The sequence below is a fragment of the Nesoenas mayeri genome (genome assembly GCF_963082525.1).
Source record: "Nesoenas mayeri genome assembly, chromosome: 2".
Lineage (NCBI taxonomy): Eukaryota > Metazoa > Chordata > Aves > Columbiformes > Columbidae > Nesoenas > Nesoenas mayeri.
Genome location: NC_137543.1, coordinates 40,654,579 through 40,676,807, shown reverse-complemented (window position 1 = coordinate 40,676,807; position 22,229 = coordinate 40,654,579). Strand labels below are relative to the sequence as shown.

General features: G+C 38.8%; 1 protein-coding gene across 2 annotated transcripts in view; it reads right to left on the bottom strand.

The window, feature by feature from the left end:
* Positions 1-16,567, bottom strand: part of NSMAF (neutral sphingomyelinase activation associated factor) — a 40,119-nt gene extending 23,552 nt beyond the window's left edge. The window contains exons 1-6 of one of the 2 annotated variants that reach the window (XM_080339332.1): positions 16,385-16,567; positions 5,664-5,753; positions 5,487-5,565; positions 5,326-5,393; positions 5,201-5,237; positions 2,320-2,370 (exon numbers count right to left, since the gene is read on the bottom strand). In XM_080339332.1, coding sequence (XP_080195458.1) covers positions 2,320-2,370; positions 5,201-5,237; positions 5,326-5,393; positions 5,487-5,565; positions 5,664-5,753; positions 16,385-16,437 — 378 coding nt within the window. In that variant the 5' untranslated portion in view covers positions 16,438-16,567. Of the gene's footprint in view, positions 1-2,319; positions 2,371-5,200; positions 5,238-5,325; positions 5,394-5,486; positions 5,566-5,663; positions 5,754-11,212; positions 11,324-16,384 lie in introns of those variants that run through there. The other variant, XM_080339331.1, reaches the window with a different exon arrangement.
* Positions 16,568-22,229: the final 5,662 nt, after the last annotated feature.

Genomic DNA, 22,229 nt, shown 5'->3' with positions numbered 1-22,229 from the left:
CAAATGAATTTAAAATAAAGCTCCGTGGAAGAAAAGTTTAAACTAAAATCAAAATATCTAAAACCCGGCCAAAGTATTGAAGGTTGCAGTATACCCAAAACATTCCAAAGGCAGTTGTTAAACCTTATTTTTTTCTTTACAAATACATCTTCCCTGTGGTAGGCTCTTTGTGCCGTATTTAGTCTGTTATTTAATACAACACAACATAATAGCTTTCAAATGAACAAATTAATACAGTATAAATATCAGTAGATGTCTAACTAGTATCTGCTCTATTTTAATATTAGGTAAACACATGTAAATATAGAACTAGCAAATGACATATTACATTTAAACAGCTACTGTATATCTTTTAGACAAAAGATACGACCCTGTCAAATCTTTATATACTAGACTATAGATGTTATCATTCTCCGCTACATAAATAGTTTTGATCTGAAAGGTCCCAAAGCCAATCACAACTTATTCTGACTAGTCATTTATAAAAACCTCACTAACACATCACTCAGGGTATGTGGCATCCTCATTTTTTTCCTCCACAAAGTTTTCCCAGCTTTAAGTGTTGTTTCATAGTACATATTTCTGGTTTTGACTTAAGTATTTTAACAGTGTGTGCATGGATCAACTGATGATAATTCTTAAACATAACTCATATTTCGCAAAGGTGGGGAGATCCTTTGATGGACTCTGAATGTAGTATAAAATTGTATCAAAACATTTCTGTACGGTTTTGTAATTTCTCAGGCTAGACTTCCAAAGGAAAAAAAAGGTGATCAGTAAGTCTACATCAAGACATTGATCAGTGGATGCATTTAAAACTGAAAGAAAGAAGACATAGAAATCTAGATGATCTTCAGTGTAATGTATGTGATCTGAGCTGAACTGACAGCAATTCCCGTGGAAAGCACGCTTCAGAAAGCAAATGGAGCTGGAGTAAAGGGAGACAAGAAATTCAGTAGCAATTTAGACAAAAGCCTTGTAACTTTTCACCCAGAGCACCATTTTCCTTCCACAGAGAAAGCATGGCTCTCAAGAAACACTAGTGGATGGTCTACAGGGACTACTCACAACCAACCATGAAAAAGCTCTTATGAGCAGTTCTTCCTATAGCTCTCCAGCCATATGCAAAGACAATAGCTCGCTATTTTGTAGTTGATTCGAAACAATCAATGCCAGACATGGAAGATAAAATGTACTCCCAAATTCCAACACTCAGTGATGCACCTGGAACTGGCAGTGATTCAAGTAGAGGATATTTAGCAGAAACAGGAAAAAAAAATCCGAAATGATTGAAGGCAAGCTAGATTTCTTGTTTTAATACGCAGAAACATAGCTGCACTTTTGTGAAGTAAATCTAATGGTTGACTGTCAGAAATGTTTTAGGTATGAATGAATCTTGACTTAGGAGAGAACAGAGTGAAAAGACTTTCAAACAGCCCTTTTGATTCTTTTATTTTTTCCTGTCTTGTCAAAAAATTTTGCACATGGAGACAAAGCAGAAAATAGGGCTAGAAAACAGGTTCAACACATGAAGAATTAATGGCATAGAGTAAACAACGAAAATAAAAAGGCCTAGTTCAGATACAGATCTTATCACAAAAACAACCCAAAGCAGTCGTTGAAAGAGCGGACATAATCTCTTGCCTCTTTGCTGTTCATTAAAGAAATGCAAATTTATGGTCTCCATCATTTTGAAATTTCTTACTTGAACAAGTACATTGAGAAATATAATTTTGTTTTAATTCTTGGGCAAAAAAAGTTGGTGTTTAATGACTCTGCATTTTCATTTTGTGTTTGTGTCTTAACCCATCTTGCCTTCTATGTGAAAAGCACCTATGCCTTCTATGCCTTGAAGCCTCCAGGCTCAGAAGCTCCATCAGCAGAAAGCAACGAGAACTTGGGTCTGATTTCTGATGTGAGCAGCCCTCTCTGCCATTTCTTTGAGCTGTGAAGCACTCAGCTGGGAAATATCAGTTAGCAATCTCTCCAATCGGGTGTGAGCAGAACCCATTTAGCCAGGATGTGGTGTCCACTGAAATACCAGCAGCCAGCTCTGACTGTTGAGACCACAGAGCTGCACATCAAGGTAAATAGCAAATGCCAAGTCTGCAGTATGTTCTCTAAGAAATATCACAAACCTATTATGAAGGAATTCAGATACTCATTTTATCGATATGAACAATTACTTTTGTGTGTCTTTTTTTTTAATGTTTATTGTCATATTCCTCAAATGATAATTATCTTACTCTTTCAGAAATGAGACCATGAATCCTTGCAGAACGTTAGTTTGCTAAGAATGGCAAAAAAATATATACTTACTCTTATTGTTTTATAGGGTGCAATAATATTTCTTTCTTTAATGAGAAAAACCTGAAAGAGCAAGAGATGTTACAGTTTCAGTCCTTAAAAAAAATAAATCAGAAGTACTGATAAAGACAAAGCTAAGAATGCTGTTTAAGCAAGCAAAACACTGGTTGCAGTATCTTGCTTTGGTTACCCCAGATAACCTGCCAAAAAACAATGACCTTTTATAGCAGCTAACCGCAAGAGGGGCAAGTGTCCAATGTAGTTCAGATGCTTACTTACCTAGGCAGTTTATTAGTGGGTTTTTATTCTAATCATATGACCTCTGAGGATTTGCAAGATTAAAGCAAATAAGCACAGTGATTGGTCTAACCCCACTCAATGGGAGGATCCTCTCCCTCTTTTCTTCTGGTAGCTCATGCCCTTAGGATTCTGACCCTTACCCACAAGGGTAACTCACAACATAAACTATTTTGTAAATCTTCTCAAATGAACCCTTTCTTCCACTGCCAGACATTTCACTTCCCGTTCCAACCACCACAAATACCAGATTTCCCCTCTCATCCAGCAGCGTATTTTTGAACAGTTTTATTTCTCTGATGCTGAGAGGATCTCCACTCCCCAAAACCCACATAAAACCAATCTCTTCTTCAGAACATTCTCTCAACTCCTATAGAAAGGCCTGACTGTTCACACATTGATTTGTAGATATTGTCTTACTATCTGTTGTCTGAAAGATGACCAGGCAGAAGTCAGTCATGGCTTTGCTCTGTTCATAGAGCAGCTCAAATTTGTCAAATCTCAGGCCTGAGTATAAGACTCAGGATTGTTTCTGAACTGCACAAAACACACTGGACTGTGTTACCAGAGAGTCTTCTACTCCATGGCCCAAGAGACTTGGCCAATGAAAGGGCCTTTTTGGGTACCTCGGTTTACTTCCTACAGCTGGCACCACGCCTGCGGTTCTCCATTCTAAGGTGTTGTGGCAGCAGCCTCAAACCAAGAGCAAATATTAAACTCTCAAGAGAGCACATGCTGTACCATTTTCTAGTCAAAGGCCTTCTGGCATGTTCAGCCTTCCCACATCCCACAAGCCTTCCCATGTGCCAACAGCGGACAGCAGAGCCAGCCGTCACCAAATAACCCCTCACAGAACCATCCAGCCAGAAGAACATGAGTGGTACGCTTAGACAAGCTCAGCAGGCCTCTAAGTGCTACATTAAAAAATAATGGCAATTAGTGCCCTTCATCTGACATCAGCTTGTACAGACCTGAATCAGGCCATAGGAGAATATGAATCAGACACCTGCTTTACACTCAGGTCACTCTTCTGCAGGATAATTAAACATTTTTCTATGCTGAGAGCCCCAAATTACATGAAAAAGTAGACAATGAAAACAAAAAAATATGGAACAAGAGCAAAAACTTTAGCATAATGTATTAATTTCCTATTTTGGAGGATTTTCCCCAATGTTATCTTGAGAAAAAAATACTGAAACCATCTCCAATTATTATTTCCATTTGCTGTATTATATTAGCCATTAGTTTCTAAGTTGTCTGTTACATAAAGCGAAGCTTCTTATCCAGCTATGCATACTGTCTTGAGCCCAAGGAAACAGCGAACATGTTTAAGATGTTTCAATTATTCGTTACATGCAGTTTCCTACAAGGCAGAAATTCTCCTTAGAAAAAAACATTCATAATTAGGTAGTGATTTATCGTAAGTACAACCAGCCAGTACTTCACCCTCAAAAGTCCCTCTGCCTTTTATACAAACTACCAGCATGTATCATGCCATCAAACTACTTTAGAACGTTTCCCCAGACCCAGAAGGACGACTGGCAAGCCACACATGATGAGGGGGTGGGGATGTTAGTGGAGGGTGCTAACCACACTTGCCACTTTCAAAGTTAATTTTCCTTTCCAATTAGATATTTTTATCATTATTTGTTCTTCAGAACATACTCTACTGATGTATGGTGGAACAAATGCATGGAACAATTAGAAATACCTTTTAAAAAACACTCAGTACACAAAAAAAAAAACCTGCCAAGACAAGAAAACTTGACTACACAATACTTTGTACAGAAGCTGTTGCAACATTAAATTACTTTAACACAGTTCACAGACTTCTCCAGCATAGACAATACTAAATCCTTGAGTTCATTTTGAACTGCAGGAGTACCTAACTGAGCAAGGCTATCAATTTTAGGTATTACTAAAGACAGATTTTACAAATATGTTAGAATGTTTAAAAGGATATTTCCCACCTCAGCTCTGTTTTTTCCTGAAATTAAAACACTAACAGTTTTTTTTGAAACTTTTACAGCTTTGGAACACCTTTCAGCTGCAATTTTCCAAAGCTTGAAATATAATCCCTTGCTTAAAATTAAGCATGAACATATCAAAGTTAACCACAACTCATGAATGAAACTTGAATCCAGATTTCAGGACAACTTCTCATACTTATTTGGTGGACATAGAGCAAGAGTCCAATGCTTTCACAAAGTTGAATCACAAGGTCAAGATGGCTTTGCCATTACACACCACAGAAATGAGAAGAAAGCAATACAGCAAGGTCAAAACAACGATGATTAATAACCAGTTTAATTTGAGTCTATCCTCTTTTTTCATTCAATTCTAAAATTGCCCTGAGCTCCATTATAAAATGCACAGTGCAAAAAGCTCACTTTATCATATTAATGACTTCATGAAGTCATTAACAGTTTGAAATTTCTACCATCAATAGCTTCACAGTAATGTTAAGTCTTTGACACTAATTGGCTCCGTTTCCAGTTAACTCCCCACCCTAAGACTCCAGCTTCGAGAAAGACACCATTAAAGAACGTTACCTCACTCATTTATACATCAAGAATCTGTTACATACAGGTCTTACCTGATTACACACAACAGAAAACCTTCCAGATGTATCCCTAAAAGGTAAATAAGATATTTGAAGAGTTGGGTGTTTCAGCTTTAAAAAAGAGTTAAACACACATACAGTAACTCAAATTCACGTACCGCGTAAAAGGGTTACTTGTTTCATTGTCTTCTGGGGCTTTTATACTAATGCAGTCTCTCAGTGGTATCTGCAACACGTTATAAAAACACATACTCTTTCTTAAAAAGATTTTTAAAGAGAATCTTAAGTTACCAAGAAATTTTAAGTTTGCACTGCTTACCTTGATAATGGGTTGGATATTGTCATCAGGTTCAAAAATGATTGACTTTGAACAGATTTTTAGAGAGCCTCTGAATTTTCTAAAACGAACAACAAAAAATAAAGTAGTTGTGTATGTGTTAGATACACGTGGGATTAGAACAATTCCAGTAAGTGAATGTATGTAAAAGTTTCACACCTTTCATCTCTGCAGCCTTTGTTTATAATATGATTAGCTGTGTGCTGTTCAAAGTAATATTCTTCCAGGTTAAGAAGAAGCAATGAAAACCTAGAAATAAACAAATATTATTAAAAAAGAAAACACCATCAAAGTGAATGTTCTTAATAAAATCTATCAAGTGTTGTGGAAGTCTTCTGTCATATATCCCACACCTCAAGAATGTATTAATTTAAATTAACTTTTTCGAAGAACAAACACACATGGAAAATCTGTGTTCACATGAAGATCGATTGACACTCTTCTAACATACATAAGGGTAGATGTTTGATTCTGTTCATATGGAAGGGTAGGAACTATACTAACATAGCCAGGATTTCCCCACAGTAACCAACGTTTTAGCCCTGATCAGTGTATGCCAGTCAAAATACGCAATGACACAAGAGGAGAGACGGGAACTAATCACTTGGAATGGAAGAGATTAAATCTTTCTGAAGCAAGGCCAAACAACATTGGCCTGAAGCGTTAAGCGAAAACACGGCCATGGTTTTTACAGCATCTCTAAGTCACTCAATGGATACCCTCTGATGAAGCATCACCTTCCTCTCCAACCACATTTCTGCACTTCCTATGTACCAGTGGCTGTTCAACCCCACAGGAAGCTTGTTCATCAACTAATCAAATAGACAGATCTAACAATAACAAAAATTAAAAAAAATAAGTCTTCTGACATATATAATTGCAGGATCATAGTAATGCCATTGCAGGTACGAGGTAAATGCAAATAGGCTAGATTAGACATAACATGAAATTGTGTTACCTACAGACTCAAAGAACTGCTGCAAGTGACCAAAACTCACCAGCTTTACTAACAGGGTGAACACATGGTCAACTTTGCTCTCAGCTCTGGGGAATGACAGCAGGTATTGGCACAGCAGGAGGAGCAGAAACATATTACATCACTTCAGCTGGACGTATAACAGCTTGTGTGCAGCACTGGCCTGATCTGCAGAAGTACTTAGTATTTATTCATATCCACGCTTTGAGCTTTTAGTACTGTGTTTGTGATGTGCTTCACAAGAAATGCCCATGACAATGCCAATAAATGCCAAGTGTCCCCAGTGTGGTATTCAAATTGTGGTGAACGTGTCAAGAGTTCACAAAATGAATTGAATGTACCAAATAGCATATTTCACAATAGAAAAAAAAACCAACATAGCATTATTGGAAAATACGTCTTGTTCATGTAAGATGTGTTGTGTCTGTTATATTAAACAGAACATATAAAGGTTTATTGTAACTACAAGTAACAGTGGGTTTGTATACTCAAAACTGCTTTTATGTCTCCAAGGCACTATGCCCTAACACTCCACTGCTTTTTCAAAACGGTATTATTTTTTCCTCTCCCCTCTTGAAAACAGACACTTTGTGATGTCACTGAGAAACAAATGATGTTAAAATGCTAGAAAATATATGAGTTAGAGCAGTATATGCCATAGAAAACTAAAGAAAATTCAACACAAATCTCAAAAAGTCTCTTCAGCCTCTACCCCAGTTGCTGCTATTGTAAGGTTCTTGAATATCTCCAGTTTCCAATGGAGATATTAATGTATCCTTCACGTATCCTTTCCCAGAAGACATAACTTCACTTGCCTTCTGTTTCTCGTACAAGTCTGTTCTTCAAGCTTACTGCCACTTATGAAAGCATGTCCTGTCAACAGGCGTAAACTGAATTTCCAGGTTTCTGAGTCCTGGGTGCCTTTGAAGTAGCCAGTCATTCTTTTCACATTTATTTTGATCACTCACTTTCAGGAAGCTAAAATAGAAGGTCTAGCTCTGCATTTGGAGGAAAAAAAGCTTCACTAGGAGCAGTCTACAAGCTAAGTGGGAGAGGAATATGAAAGAAACCATAGCAACTTCCACACAGTTACTTTTAAATCCCATTTTTCAACAAATCATCTAGTTGAAATCACCTGGGACAAACTTAAAATTTCTGGGATTTTGCAACCTCTGGGTTAGTAAGTCCTACCACACCTTGAAAGCTTTTTAATAAAGCTGTGTTAGGATAAAGAGCAATTTACCATCAGTATGTTTTTCTTTCTAGTATATAAGCATATATATTCAGCTTATTATCCACAAGCCAAAATATTTAAATAAAAAAGTTAAGAACAAAGGTAATACCCAGATTTGTTTGAAAAAAAAAAAATCCTCTTCAACTGAACGTATTTCTAAAATTCTTCATTCTTGGGCTCTTTGTCTCCACCTTTTCTTTTGACAAATTCCTGACATTTTTTTCCAAATTCACCTGTTGGCAGCACTAGAGATAACTCTCAAGTTTCTGGTAAATGCAGCAACCCTTCATACATTCAAGATAGGCTGTTTTTACATCAAAACATTGCTTCTGTTATTCACAGTAACTACATCATACTTGCATAAGCCAAAAAACACATAAACCAAGAGAGTTCTCTTTCAAATCTTTCAGAATAACCATCCCCTAGAAACTGTTCTGTCTTTATACACAACACTTTATACATCAATTCATCTTCCCAAAAACGCACAAGGTACATGAAAAAAACAAGGTAAATTCTTCAGATAGGCTAACTAGGTACCATGGGAAACTGTATGTTTCTTTGTTTTTAAATACATTCACTGGCAGTATTCACTTTACCATTTGCTATTAGTCTTCCTGTCTCTTCCACGTGTCTACTTACTATCCAGTTTTACAGAGACAGCACTGCTGTAGAATACCTTGGTGGACACCAGCAACCTCCCACACTGTCATATCACACTCACTTTCTGATCTAAGAATTGCTGTCTTGAAAAAGGGTTGTAGTGCTGGCAGCTCGTATAGCATTTTCCTCCAAACATGGCACATCACATAAGCCACGTGTATTTTCCACATTTTATCTTCCCCCCATGCTCTTTAGAGAACCTTCTAGGTGGTTCTGCAGTCTCTTACAAGTATTTCTGTGCTTGTTGCTACTCTCCTACTTGCAAATGCATCTATGCTAACTGCATTTTCCTGTCTTTCAGGCTGCAACGAGTCACTTCTGCAGGTGGACAGAGTCAGACATCAAATCTCCACAAACACAATCTTCAGTCTCTGATCTCCTCAAGTATCCATTACAATTGGGATAAACCTATGGCCTGTCCCAAAATTCTGTCACAAAACCCGCACCTTTCAAAATTCCACCTTTCTTGGCCATACAGTAGCCCTCAAACCATATGATGTCACTGTCTGCATGTTTGCCAGGAAGAAGATCATAATCTAATAAGAAACGTTGCTGGTCTTTTTCCTAGAGTCCAACTGCTTGCAGACACAGATCAATTCCATGTTGCACTCTTTTTCATGATACTATCACTGTGTTACAACTCCCTGGAGCTCTTCACATTTCTTTTTCCCTTGCTGCTCTCTTTCAGTTGCTCATGACAATAGTCCATCTTCACCTTAGTTTCTACGAGTAAGTTTTCAAATTCTAGTTATAATACCCTAAGTAGAATCAAAATTTTCAAACTTGTATCTCAACCTCTGGTTGTGTTTGGCTACCAAATCTAGACCAATTCAAGTTACTGCTGATTATGAGCCTTGGAGATTATGAAGCATGATATCTGGAATTTCTCAACTTGTATCAGTCCTGACAGCATATGTATTTAAATTTCATTTGTCTGTGTTAATGACCCAGAGGATTGTCAAAAAAAGGAAAAGTCAAGTTTCATCAGATGTTACTGCAGTCAGAGCTTTTTTTCTTCACAGAACAGACTTCTTCCATGAAAGTGAGTGGAGTCACTGATAGTTATTGTAAAAACAGGGTCCCTCCTGCAAGCCGTCACTGGACAGGATGATACTTCAGGCCCACCATGAGGTTTAACAAGTATTTACAGCTAGCAAGGGAACATATCAGTCCCTGGTGTGTTCCATCAGCAGGTAAACACAGTGTTGTAAAGGCCTGAAAAAACAGGAATTCAATCACAATAGCTATACAATTTAAGCAATTGGGATCTTCAACGTTGAACTAAGCAGCTGGACTTCAGGCTGTCTTCCAAAGAGCTAAAGAAGGTATTTCAAAGACTCCTGTGATATCAAGATGACTGACATACAAAATGTGTAACTATCAACTGCTGCGTAGTCCTACAACAGGAGTATGTACACACACTTAGTATCGATCTAAAATAGTAATTTATTTATTTTATGCATGACAGAAGAAAAAAAAACACAAACACACACAAAAACAAAAAAACCCCACAGAAACCAAAAAACCCACACCACACAGTAGGAAGTGAATGCATGACACCCTGTATAAGAAACTGATTGAATCTGTAACAGTTAAGAATTGTATTTTGATCTTCAGCCACTGAGCAGTTGTACTGCTCCCTGTGCTGTGTAATTAACAGCACACACTGTAAGCCTGCGACCTGCCACACCGCCCTGGAAGAACAGCCTGGATCACAAAGCCAATGCTAAGTCAAGGAAGACTGTTGTAGGAAAATAGGGAAATAGACTAAGAAAGTCTGTTCCCAGCATTGAGTCTGATCCCAACCCTCGACCTCAGCAATTAGTCAGACAAAGTGGTCTTCAAGTGACAAGGGCTGGATGACCTCATTAATGCAACTGCCACTTCCATTCCCACCCCAAAAAGGAACTCTATTAAAATATCCTTTTTTCTCCCCAAAAGTAAATCATAAATATTAACTGGGAAATGTACTAAAATACTATCATACCTCAAATGAGAAAGATTTTTTTTGGTCCTTTTAAATTATCAGCAAGAACTAATATCTGGAAAAAAACAGTTCTGGTCCTAAGACAAACAGTCGTGCTTTTTAATAAAAAAGCAAAGGGATCTCCTGCATGTGCCTGCGGCTCTCCAACACTTTATTCCTATAATGCAGTAATTTTCAAAATGTATAACCCAATTGTTACTTGAAACTTCCCAAGTATAAATTATTTAATCAGCATCTATTAAAAATCTACTTAGAGAAGGGTAATATTATATGTTCTCTTGGAAAGCAACTGAAATATCTGTTGACGCAAAAACCTTTGAAATCAAGCAATAAAACTCCCATCTTAAAGTGTATTACAGGATACTTTCACACTGGCTTCCTAATAAAGACACATTTCACAGGTTTATGTTCACAAATTTTTTGGTCACCATGCTATTTAATAGCTTGCAACATACTTGTCAGGTTAGTAAGCCAGAGTCATGTCTTCAGGGATCATTTATCATTTTCTCTTGTATATTGAACTTGACATACTAGACTGCTTTTTTAAAAAAACATAACAATATATTATTTTGAAAATGACAAAGAGAGACAAATTAGACAAGACTTTCAAATAAAGCTCAAACCCCATGACAGCACCTGCAAAGGGTAAGAGTTCAAAAGATGTTCAATGCCTCACATTATTTCTTCTTAACAGTCTGCTCTTTTATCCTCAAAGTCTTGCCAATAGCAAACAGGTTTTCAGAAAACTTCTGAGAAGCTATTTTCTTAAAACATGTCAACACTTGAAAATTGGAACTTAAGGAAAAAAATAATATTTCAGTAGCTTCATTGGCCCAACACAGCCTACCAACCTGTAATGCCTCAAAAACTCCTCAGAGTTGTGGAGACCACTCCCTTCTGACTGAAGCAGCTTCCACATTAGCAGACAGATCAGAACACAAGCTTCTGTTCAGTGCTGTGGAATTTCCTCAGGACAGTTCTGCAGGAGTTTAGTAACCTGAATTAGTCCACGGAAAGCAAGAACTACCAGAGGTGGCACAATGTGAAGGGGTCAAAGGCAGAACAAGGTGGCCAAGAAACGAGACCTTACCCGTCGGAGGGCAGCAAGCCTGAGCAGCAGCTCTGCTGTCAGAGACACTGAGAATGAAGCAGTTTCACTCTCCAGGATGAAGTGAATTGGTAGCACGGCTGCCACCAGGGGAGAGCCTTGAGCTTTTGGGTGGCTGTAAAGGCACTTATGGTGTTACAGCTCTTAATGCAAACTGTGTATCTATTCTATAATCGACAGCAAAAGAAGCTGGCGGGGTGGGGGCGGGGGGAGAGATGAGCATGGTATGTAAGGGAACTCTGTTATAACAACTCACATAGATGGAAAAAAACAAGACTACTTTAAAGAACACAAGGACTTTCCCAGGTCTGAAAGAGAAGTAAGATTGTTCTGCCACAGCTGTGTCAGTCCGTCTGGTGGTGTATGTTGGGGGGCAGAGGAGACGCTGTGGATAATCAGTATAATATGGTCATACCCATCTCCCAGATAACTTTCATGAAGGCCCTAAAAGCTTCTTTGTTGGAACATCTTCAATTCCCAGCCAGTGCTGGAAGTATAAAGAACCTGGTAAAGAGTTAATCTCTTAATAATGTATGATGGAGCTGTTTGAGCTTAAAAGGTAAGGAACAGCACTTAAGGTGAGAGGTAAATTAAACCATGCTAATAAAATTCTGCTTGAAGACTTATTTCAAATTCTTGTCTTTGCATTGTCCTAGAAAAAATGTATTAAGAAAACCTGAAAAATTCATATGGAACTGATATAGAAGGTATTTTCTTGTGAAGGGAACCAGTATTGGTTTGAGAAGCAGCTCCAGGGGAAGAAAAAAAACAAAAAGGCAAGCCCCTTGCCAACAAAAATGATGTACAGCAGCAAAAAGATAGGGTTACCACAGGTAAGGCAGGTAAGGCTGGTAAATGAACCAATCAGTGAAGAACTAAGGTTGCTCTTTTCTAAATAAAAAGTTAAAAGTGTCTTGTTTAATTTTGCTTTTTCAAAAAGCTCCCCTATAATTGCCACTCAGGAAAGGGCTGAGGAATATGAGTCAAGAACCCAAGACGCATAGCAAAACTAGGCATAACACTAAGTAGCAGGAAAACACATGCAAAACTTCACCTTATAGGATGTCATCCCCTATACACAATGTTTGGGAACCCAAATGGTACCCAAACATTCCTAGCATTGTTCATAGGATACAACAAAGAAGTGAATCACACTTCACAAATGACAGCCTGGGTTCTCTAAGTCCTGCCAAGATGCTATAAAATGTACTCCAAGTAAAGAGGGTTATATCAGGCTTAGTCTACTTTAGAATTTTCTTGTTACTTTGCTTGATGTGCATGCCCCTCTGTACTTCAGTCTGCAAAGATCTCATTTGAGATCCAACAACATAGCTGGAAAAGAAAAAAAATCCAACAAACCTACAATTTATTTTATATACCAATATCACCCACCAACTGGAGCACTAAACTTGTTGAAATCAGACACAGGCATTAATGTGTGGGAACCAGTGTCTTGGAAAAATCCCATTTATACCATTCAGAGGAGAAGGGGCTCCATTGATCTTGCTTTAAATTTTTAATCTTGAAGTGATGTAAATTATAAAAATTCAATTAATCAGAAAAGTACATGCTGGAAATCTACTGGAACACAAGGATTTCAAGTGGTTGATCCAACACACTACACAAACACTTGACACGACACTGAAAATACAACCCTGTTAAGGGAAGGACATTGCCAGGGATGAAAAAGCAGGCCAGCCTAATACAGCAGGAGCCCATAAATATGTAAAACCAATGCTAAAATTAAACCCCCTACTAACGAGAGCAAAGTTTCTATAGACCAGCTGTAGGACTCATTTGCTGATGTTTGAATAAAAGCCTTCATTATGTATATTTTGTCCCAATGGAGCAAAAACAGGCTACAGATTTCAAAAAAAAAAAAAAACCAAACTACCAAAACACCCAAGTGACCATCATGCAAAAGATCCACCCGCAAGACCCACATCCTGCCAGTAAGTTGCTTTGTATGAGCAACGTTCCCAGAAGAGATGAACCCCTCGAATAGGAATCCCAGCAGCGTGCAAGACAAACCAGTAGAACTACATTATAAAGAGAGTCTCTGTACCAAGTGTTTGACTTGGCTGTGCTTGGGCACAGTGCCAACAGAACCAAGAACTTGATTAGTAAAGAAAGCAACAACCTGAGCCAAATACCACATCATTTAACTGGAAGTTTTGCAACTAAAATTGCTTTTAAAAAAGGATTCTTACTCATGAATACTGAATATTTTGAAGACTAAATTATGTAAGCATGCACACAACACTAATTAAAAAGGGACACAATAACTCACCTTTCTTTACTCTGAACACCTGGGCAAAGTGAAATAAATGTCTACCAAATCAGATGAATTTGAAAGGAAAATTCCTGCCAGGATAAACCCTGCTCAGTAGGGACATAGATTTGCTCGATCACATGTAAAATACAACCTGCTGCGTGTTTGCAGTGTGCACACAGAGGACATTTCAGTATTTTCTTGTTTTCTTCTAAAAAACTGCATATAGTCAGAAAAGCAGGCTTATGTAACCAAACATTATAGCAGTCCAACTAATTAGTTAAGAGGAAATGATTTTTTTCAGATCACTTAAAACCAATCTGATCTTCCTTTCCCTCAAAGCAACTGCAGAAGACTAACTTTTTACCTACTAAGTTTCACAGTACTCTCAGAACTTGCATAGCTTACAGTTTTGTAGAAAGCAATGTACAAATAACAACAACAAAAAACCCAAACAAGCAAATAAAAAACCAAACCACACATGAAATGCAGTTGCCAAAAAGCTTCAGAGAGTCCTGGTCATCTCACTAGGAAATATTTACACCAAGATTATGAAAATCAAGAGAAGCTCTGAAGCAAGAATTGGTGTTTCTCTAACAACTACCCAGCAAGAAGGCAAAGAGAAAAGTTCTCAGAGGCTATCCCTTCCATTAAATGATATAAAGAGCTCTTTTTTTTTTGTTCGCTTTGGGTTTGTTTGTTTGTTTTTGTGATTGTCATTTTGTTGTTGTTGTTGTTTTTTGTTGTTGATGTTTTGGTTTTGTTTTTTTTTTTACTGTTTTAAGACAGGATACTAAGGAAAACAGGAAATAGAATTTTATATTTCTCATTTGATACTTCAGAACCCAAAACCTTTTAAATCACTTAAATGTTTTTAAGATGGCCTAATCTAGAAAAGCATAGGAAGAGTGGGAGGGGAAAAGACCTCATATAGGGTACAAAACATATAAAAATTTGCTTTTCTTTTACACAAATAACAATAGTTAGGCAAGAGAAATAAACACAGAAATGAGTTTGCAGAACTTTAGATAGGACAAGCTACCAGTGCAAATGAGAACAAGAGACTCATCTTTCATGAAGTGCTCAAATTACAAACTCAAATAATAAGATCCTAAAATGCTTCCAAATATGAGCAAAGAAAAATATTTATCATTAGAGACCTTCAATAACTGCAGTAATGCTGATCTGCAGACATTGATATGTTAGGTGTGTTTTCAGGGCTTTTTAGAAGAGATTTTGATCCCACTTGGGTTCTTTGGGACAAGTCTGATTAATTTTGGCCTTTTTCTCAGCTTAAAAAAACAAACAAACAAAAACCAAACAACTATTTATATTAAATTCTTAACAGAGCTATTATAGCCATTCTTCTAGCTTTTCCTATACTTAAGATTTTTTACTTCAAAATTAAAAATCCTTCTCTTTTCCTTCTATACAAGAAGTTCTTCCATTCTCTCTCCAGCCCCTCACACACGACTGAAACCACAGCAGCCCCCAAGAGCAACAAGGAGAAGATACACAAGACAAAAAGTGATCCAGAATGTGCCTGTGGTTCAAAAACACTTCAAAAGCTGTAACAGCTTTACAGGACGAACAGCTATGAATCAGAATTTATACGGACAAAGTGAGCCGAGCTCTTTGTCATGCGGTTTTCTCAGCAACAAGAAACAGCGCTGCGCAGACCTGCATCAGGGATTTGCCCAGGGCTGGAACTGGACCAGTCCGCAGTCCAGACCCTCTGCTGCTGGCTCCCAAATTTCTGCAGCAGGAGGCAAATGGGGAGCCCTGTTCCCCGCAGAGAAAACACCCGTGTCCCTCCACTGTGTGACCCACGCTGACCTATTGCTCTCACCTCATACCGACTTCCTACACGGCAATATTAACATTGTAAAGGGTTTTGAAACTTTGTGACAACCCAGATGCAGATAAGCCATGTAAAAGCAAGCCGGACAGTGGCTAAAAATAAGAGAGCAAATTCCCAAGGTACTCAAGCATGTGTGATAGGCCTTTCTCGTATGTTCGGTTAGCCACAGCAACACAAAATAGAGATTACAGTCAGAAAGCAGGAATGGAGTTATTGTATTTAACACTTTGAAGAGCCAGCACAGTCCGCAATTTAAGGGATGACAATATGCTGATTATAATGTTCAGGGGAAAAATAATAAACTCCATCTACAGTGATGCAGAGCTTTGACTCCATGCCACTAACACAACTGAGAACAAATATATAAAAATCTCCAGATGCTATTTTCATGCAGTTTACACAAGGCGAGAGGCTTTCACATGTTCCCAGGTCCGCTTTACAGCCCTTTCAGCCTTAACTCTCAGGAATCACCAGCCATACGGTTACAACTGTAACAACAAGGAGGGCGAAGCCCAGCACAGTATCTGGCCTCTGGTCCCGCCGCTCCCTCCCCGGAGGCGGCCCCACGGCCCGCGGCGCCCCGCCGGGCCCTCCGCCTCCCCGCCTCGGAGGGCCCGGCCGCCCCGGCGGAGGGGGAAGACTGGGGCTCAGGGGAAGCGGGCCCCTCTCCCCGGCGAGGGAGCGGGCGAGGCCGGCGCTGCCCCGCGGGAGGTGCCCCCACCCCCCGCCCCTGCCGCGGGGGCCGAGGCCGAGCGGGGGGAGGCCGGGCCCGAGCCGCTCACCTCTCCTTGGAGTACAGCTCCCGCTCTAGCCGCCGCTTGCGGATGAAAGCCATGGAGCCGCCCGGCCTCCGTGCCGGTGCCGTCGCCGCCACAGCACGCCAGGCCAGGCCAGGCCGCGCCGCGCCGCAGGGAGGCGGGGAGAGCGGGCCGGCCCGCGGCCGCAGGCAGCCGGTCTGGCAGGTCCGGCCGGGGGCGCCCGCCCTGTTTTTAGCGCCGGGTAGGCGGGGGAAGGTGGCACAAGCAGCCGAGGAAAGGGAGCCGGACGGCACCAAGAACTCTGCGTTTTTTCCCGGCCTGCGACGTCTCTGCGGCACTTTAGGGCCGCCGGGGCGGCGAGGCCTGGGCTGGGGCAGCGGGCTGCCTTGGGGGGGCCTCACCACGGGAACGCGGCCGCCCACACACCCTCCCTCCTTTCCTTTCCTTTCCTTAAAGCTTCTGCCGTTCTGGTTTTATTGTTGCTGGCACGCAGGTGCCACCCGTGTCCTCAGCCCACAGCAGCAGGGGCCGGGTGTGGAAACGCGGCCCCTGGGGGCCCGGCCTGTGAGCCGCGTCCGAGGACGGACAGCGATGGTGGTGCCCGCCCAAAAACCATCGTGTGTGTGCAGAGGGAAGGACCAACATCAATACGTTGTGAAAGAGCCTTATTTACCTGCATTTAAATTAAAATTATGTATATAATGTTGCAATGAGGTTGCTTCTACCTGTAATACATGAGACAGATGCTGCCCGGGCAGGAGGTGAAGTTCTGACAGGTGTTCAAACCCCAAAAATACTTCCATGGGAGGGGGAGGTAAATAAAATCCCTTAGTTCATATAAAACACTTTAGTTCATATAGCTGCCATTGTATCTGAACAATTTATAATGTGTTTACTGACACGATCTCTTGTGAGGTAGAAAAATACGGCTATTTGCATTTTTATAAGTAAAAAAATCGATTCACAGAGGGGATGTAATTTTTCACATAGGAATAAAAAGAATTATATGCTTGCGGGCCTCAAGAGATTGTCTAATCCAATCTCTGCACTGAGACTGAATCAGGTATGTGGTGATCAGTGTTACTCAAACATGTTCAATTTGTGAACCCATAAACATGAATACAAGAAGTGTATATACTGAGGAGAGGTTTGCTTTTGGTAATTGTCTTTCAGTGACCTCTTAGGAGTAGTTCACAGAATCTAAAGAGGCGACAGATCACCATTTGAAAAACAGTGGTATCATCTGCAAGAACTTTTGTCTAATCCATTTGTAAAAGCACCTGTTTGAACGAAATCTGCAACACTTGCATGTAGCTTGTACAAATGTCTAACTGTATTTATGAATATGTATTTGCCAAGTATCCAACCTGAATTTTCCTTGCTGCATTCTTTGTTGTCATACTCCCAGTGGAAACAGACAATATTCGTTACTTTGTTCACATATATTTTAATAAATATGCATGTGTAAATATATATTTATTCATTTATACAATCATTTGTATGTGCAGATATGTATGTCATCTTCTCATAGGCTAAACAATTTTGTTCACTTTCCTCACAGAATGCACTCGTAAGTGGTTTATTCGTAAAGCTTTACTCTGACTTCTTTCCAGTATGACTTTTTTCCTAAGGTATTAAGCCCCTTATAGTTGTCCAGCTGAGGCATCAACACAGTAATTATGTCACATGTATTACACATGACAGAAACATCTATAAATATATCCCAGAAATAACTTGCTTTTCTTCTCATGACAGAAGCATCTATAAATACATCCCAGAAATAACTTGCTTTTCTTCTCATGACAGAAGCCTCCTCTTAGAACCTCTTCTAACATATTGCCACCTAGCTCTCTGAATTTTGTTTTGTATGTTTAAGTTCTTCTCAGGTATAATGCTTGTCTTAGCCTTGATGATTTCATGCTGCTAACTTTAGATGTTTATCAAGTTATGAAACTACTTTTGAAATCTAATTCTGTCTTCTAGCTCCCAGGTTGGTAAAAAACAGATTTTTTCATATGTCTTTATTCTGTTGTGTCTTGCAGATCACTAATGGAAATATTCAGTACAAGTGAAATAATAACAGATTCTTATGGGATCTCACAGAAAATGCTCTCCAACTTTGATTTTTGAAGGCAGCACGCCAATTGGTGGTTTCATTAAGACTGTATTTCCTTTGATTTTTGTTTTAATTAAACTGTCATGGGACAGTGTCTAAATTTTACTAAACTCAAGATCTATGATACTTACTGTTTTCTCTTTTTCTACTGAATGAGTGAAATTGATTGTAAAAAAAGGAAGGCATTGGACTAGTGTGAGAGCAACTGTTCCTGACCAACTTGTGCTAACCCCTTCATCATCGAATTTCTCCTAGAGTATCCACTGGGATCAAAATTAATCTGGATAGCTTTGGACCTACTTTCTTTATCCTTTTCTAGTCTCCTTGAACCTATATAGTATCTTAGGAACTCAGAAATTATTTTTGCTCTATTATTCAGTAAAATTCTTCAGGCCCTATTAACTTGAATATATACAATTTAAATAGATTTAACTCAATCCTTCTCTAAACTCTATGGTAAGATAAATTTAACTAAGCATCTGGACACTTCTAAATGTATTTCCAGAAAATTTTCTTGTTGCCCTTTATACTCCTTTTTACCTGTCACTCATTTTGTACTGTAGGCTTTGTAATATTATTCTTTTATTCATATTCTTTTATGTTACTCTTCAGTTGTGCCTGCTTATTGTGACTTTTTTTTTTTTCCAAGTCCTTGAAGAGCTCTTAATGTGATGTTAACACAGTCTACTTAAGCTTCCCCTGCTTCCTTTTGTTCGCATCAAGATAGCTTGCTATTGTATGTTTAATTAAAAATGAGTCTATTGTTCTCTGCAGAAAATCTAGGTTAGCTTTAAATGACTGAGCTCAGGCCTAGACCATACAGAAAGGAGGTTAATTAACTCATATAGAATGGCATGCCGTTATGATGAGCATGCTTTTAGTACCAAGACTGGCTTGATTAAAGCTAGTTTAGCTATTTCTACATAACAATGCAGTCCATAGTTGGCAGGCTGATCGTGCTTTTTCTTCCTCTTTCTCTTAGAGCAGGGAAGCCTATCTTGGTAAAACGTGTCATCATCACTTTCACCCACTTTACTTTCTGCCTTTAAAATCGAAATGATCTCCTCCCTACTTGTCATGCAATCCGAGTTGCTAACACCTCTGATTACTTCCTCTGTCCCATGAAGCAAAAGATCATCCCTAAAATATTACAAGAACTTGGTGGACCTTTTTTGTCCTGCCATATTGTTTTTCTAATTGGTATCCAAGTAAAATCCACTGTTACCTCATTGGCAAACTTTTCGAATACCTTTATTGGTTGCTCAGAATAAGTCAGAAAAAATATCAACTTCCTCCTTTTGAATACAGCTATAATCTATTATGAAAAATAGACGCCAATCATGACATACTTTTACTTCCTCCTTTTCATTTTCACCAAGAACAGCAACTTTTGTCCCTTCCTGGATTCAGTACAAGATGTATCATCCTCTCCTGATTTCCTGTGCCCGTTTTCCTTAGCACTATTATGTACAAATATCACTGAAGTGTGCCACCGCACCTCTGGGATGCTACTGAAACAATGTTTTCTTCCATTTGACTTCAAATATCCTAAGATTTTTTCATTATTTTATTTTGTCTCTTAATGCCTACTTCTTTACCCTGTCTTCCTTGCTAAGATTCCTTATTTCTAGCTTTTGTAACGGGTTGCTTTCAAAGCCCCCTTCTATGTTTTTAAAAGGTCACCTCCCCATGTCTGTGAGTCACTGTCCTCAAATGCTCTTTCATAACCTTGTTGAATGAACGTTATTTCTTCGCAATAATATTATGGAACAATACCCCATGGTCTTAAGGCCAAATCATTCACAAATCTGTGCCGTTAACCCTAGTATTTGTCACAGAGTGGCCAAAACCCAATCCTCCTCATAGAAATATTGGTCTTTCTTCTGTCAAAGTGCTGTTATAATCCTGTCAGTCTGGCTAGTTTCCATTCTTGATTTCTGCCAGAATCCTGCTAGTGATGTCTTCATTTTTGCTTGTATTTTTTGGGTAAGTACCCCTGCTTATTTTCCTTTTCCTGGTGAAACTGATGGAGAACAAATAATTGGAAGAATCGGAGTGACAAGACCTAGAACTATTACATTTTCACACCGCTAGTGCCATCTTAAATAAATAAAGGGTTAAATTCAGGCAACACCCACATGTCAGCACAACCTTAAAGGTGTACATAGATTTTTCTTTCGGGTACAAAGAAGTATGTGTGAATGGACATTACCCACTATATACATTAATGTCATTGTGAATACAGGACTCGTGTCTCAGGTGTAGTACTATACTTACTGTGCAACAGTTTTATTAGTGAAGGTTTTTATAGCAGTGGGTTTCTGGCACATATTCTTCACAGTATTTATCCGGTAAAGCTTTGTCTGTCAGATACCTAAAAAGCTTCATGAAATACAATGCTCAAGTGTTCCATGTCAATCCGTTCTATTGAGAATTTTCAGACATGTTCAGAATAGGTTTAACCTCAACTGTTGAAGTCAGTGGTAAAGTTCCCACTGAACTGTTGGGGGCATAAAAGACTCCTGAGTGTATTTCAAGGATTCATCGAATAATGTATTTATTCTGCAAGACATGTCAATGGCCAACCCATGACACATTAACCGAAAGCAGAGCTGGTAAAGAGTACTTTTGCTTGTTGGTACCAGAGCTGGTCAGAAAACAGAAGCATTTTTTTCATGGAAAATAACAGCCACCTCTCACTGTTTTTCAGTGACATTTAAACTATTTAAAATAAGTCTGCAGTTTTGTAAAGTTAGCATTTTTCTAAAGATAAAGATTAATAGTTTTGCTTTCAGCAAAAGTTTAGGGCAGGCTAAATTGTGCAAAAGAGATGCTAACTCTGAGTTCTTTGTGGCACATGCTATCTTTTAATTGTGTATGTACTCACAGCCTAGAATAATAGATCCTTAACTGGTAAATCTTGCTTCTACCATAGTAACGATAATAGAATCTAAAACATCAGCGACAACAATAATTAGATGTGCCATGGCTTACTTATTGCCCTGATCTGATTGATGGCTTGGAGGTACATGCAGAAATTCCACTAATTTAAAAATAATCTCTATGTAAAGTTTACCTTAATCAGACCATTGCAAGCTCCATTGTGAACACATTTATACTAGCTTGTAATCAGCTTATTCTTACTAAAGTCTAAGTTTTTTTGAGCTAGTTGTAAATCAATTTATATGTGTACACAAATAAGTTTGTGTTGAACCGATCTAAAATCAATTTTAATTAAACCGCTTTTTTATCAATAAACAAATGCATAATTTACAGTTTTACCTGAAGTAAAACAATCCCGGAGGCGGATTTGCAGTGTCAGCATTTAAAGGTCTTCTCTAAGTAAAACTGTGACGGCAAGGAAGAGAGAATTTTGTAAAATTATTTTACACAGCAATTTAAATTGACAATTTTATGTAAAAGTAATGTTTCTAGTGAAATCTCTCTGAACTATGCCCGTGACTAAATGAAATACTTGACTATAAATTAATTTGATTTTCGTACACATTGAAGGATTATGTAGTTAATGCACCTCCTTTAGGTCTCTGCAGTCCTTTGCTAACATTACTAACAGCTCTTTTCCATAGGTTAAGCCATGCAGAATTTGAGGGCTGCATTCTCAGCCTCTGGTTTGGAATACACTGCTCAGAGAGATTTGGGACCTTGATTATAGGAGTGTCCTGAAGAGGACATGTAAAATAGCACAGGATGTATGGTAACCCAAAAATAATCTGGTATACTTTTATATATCCT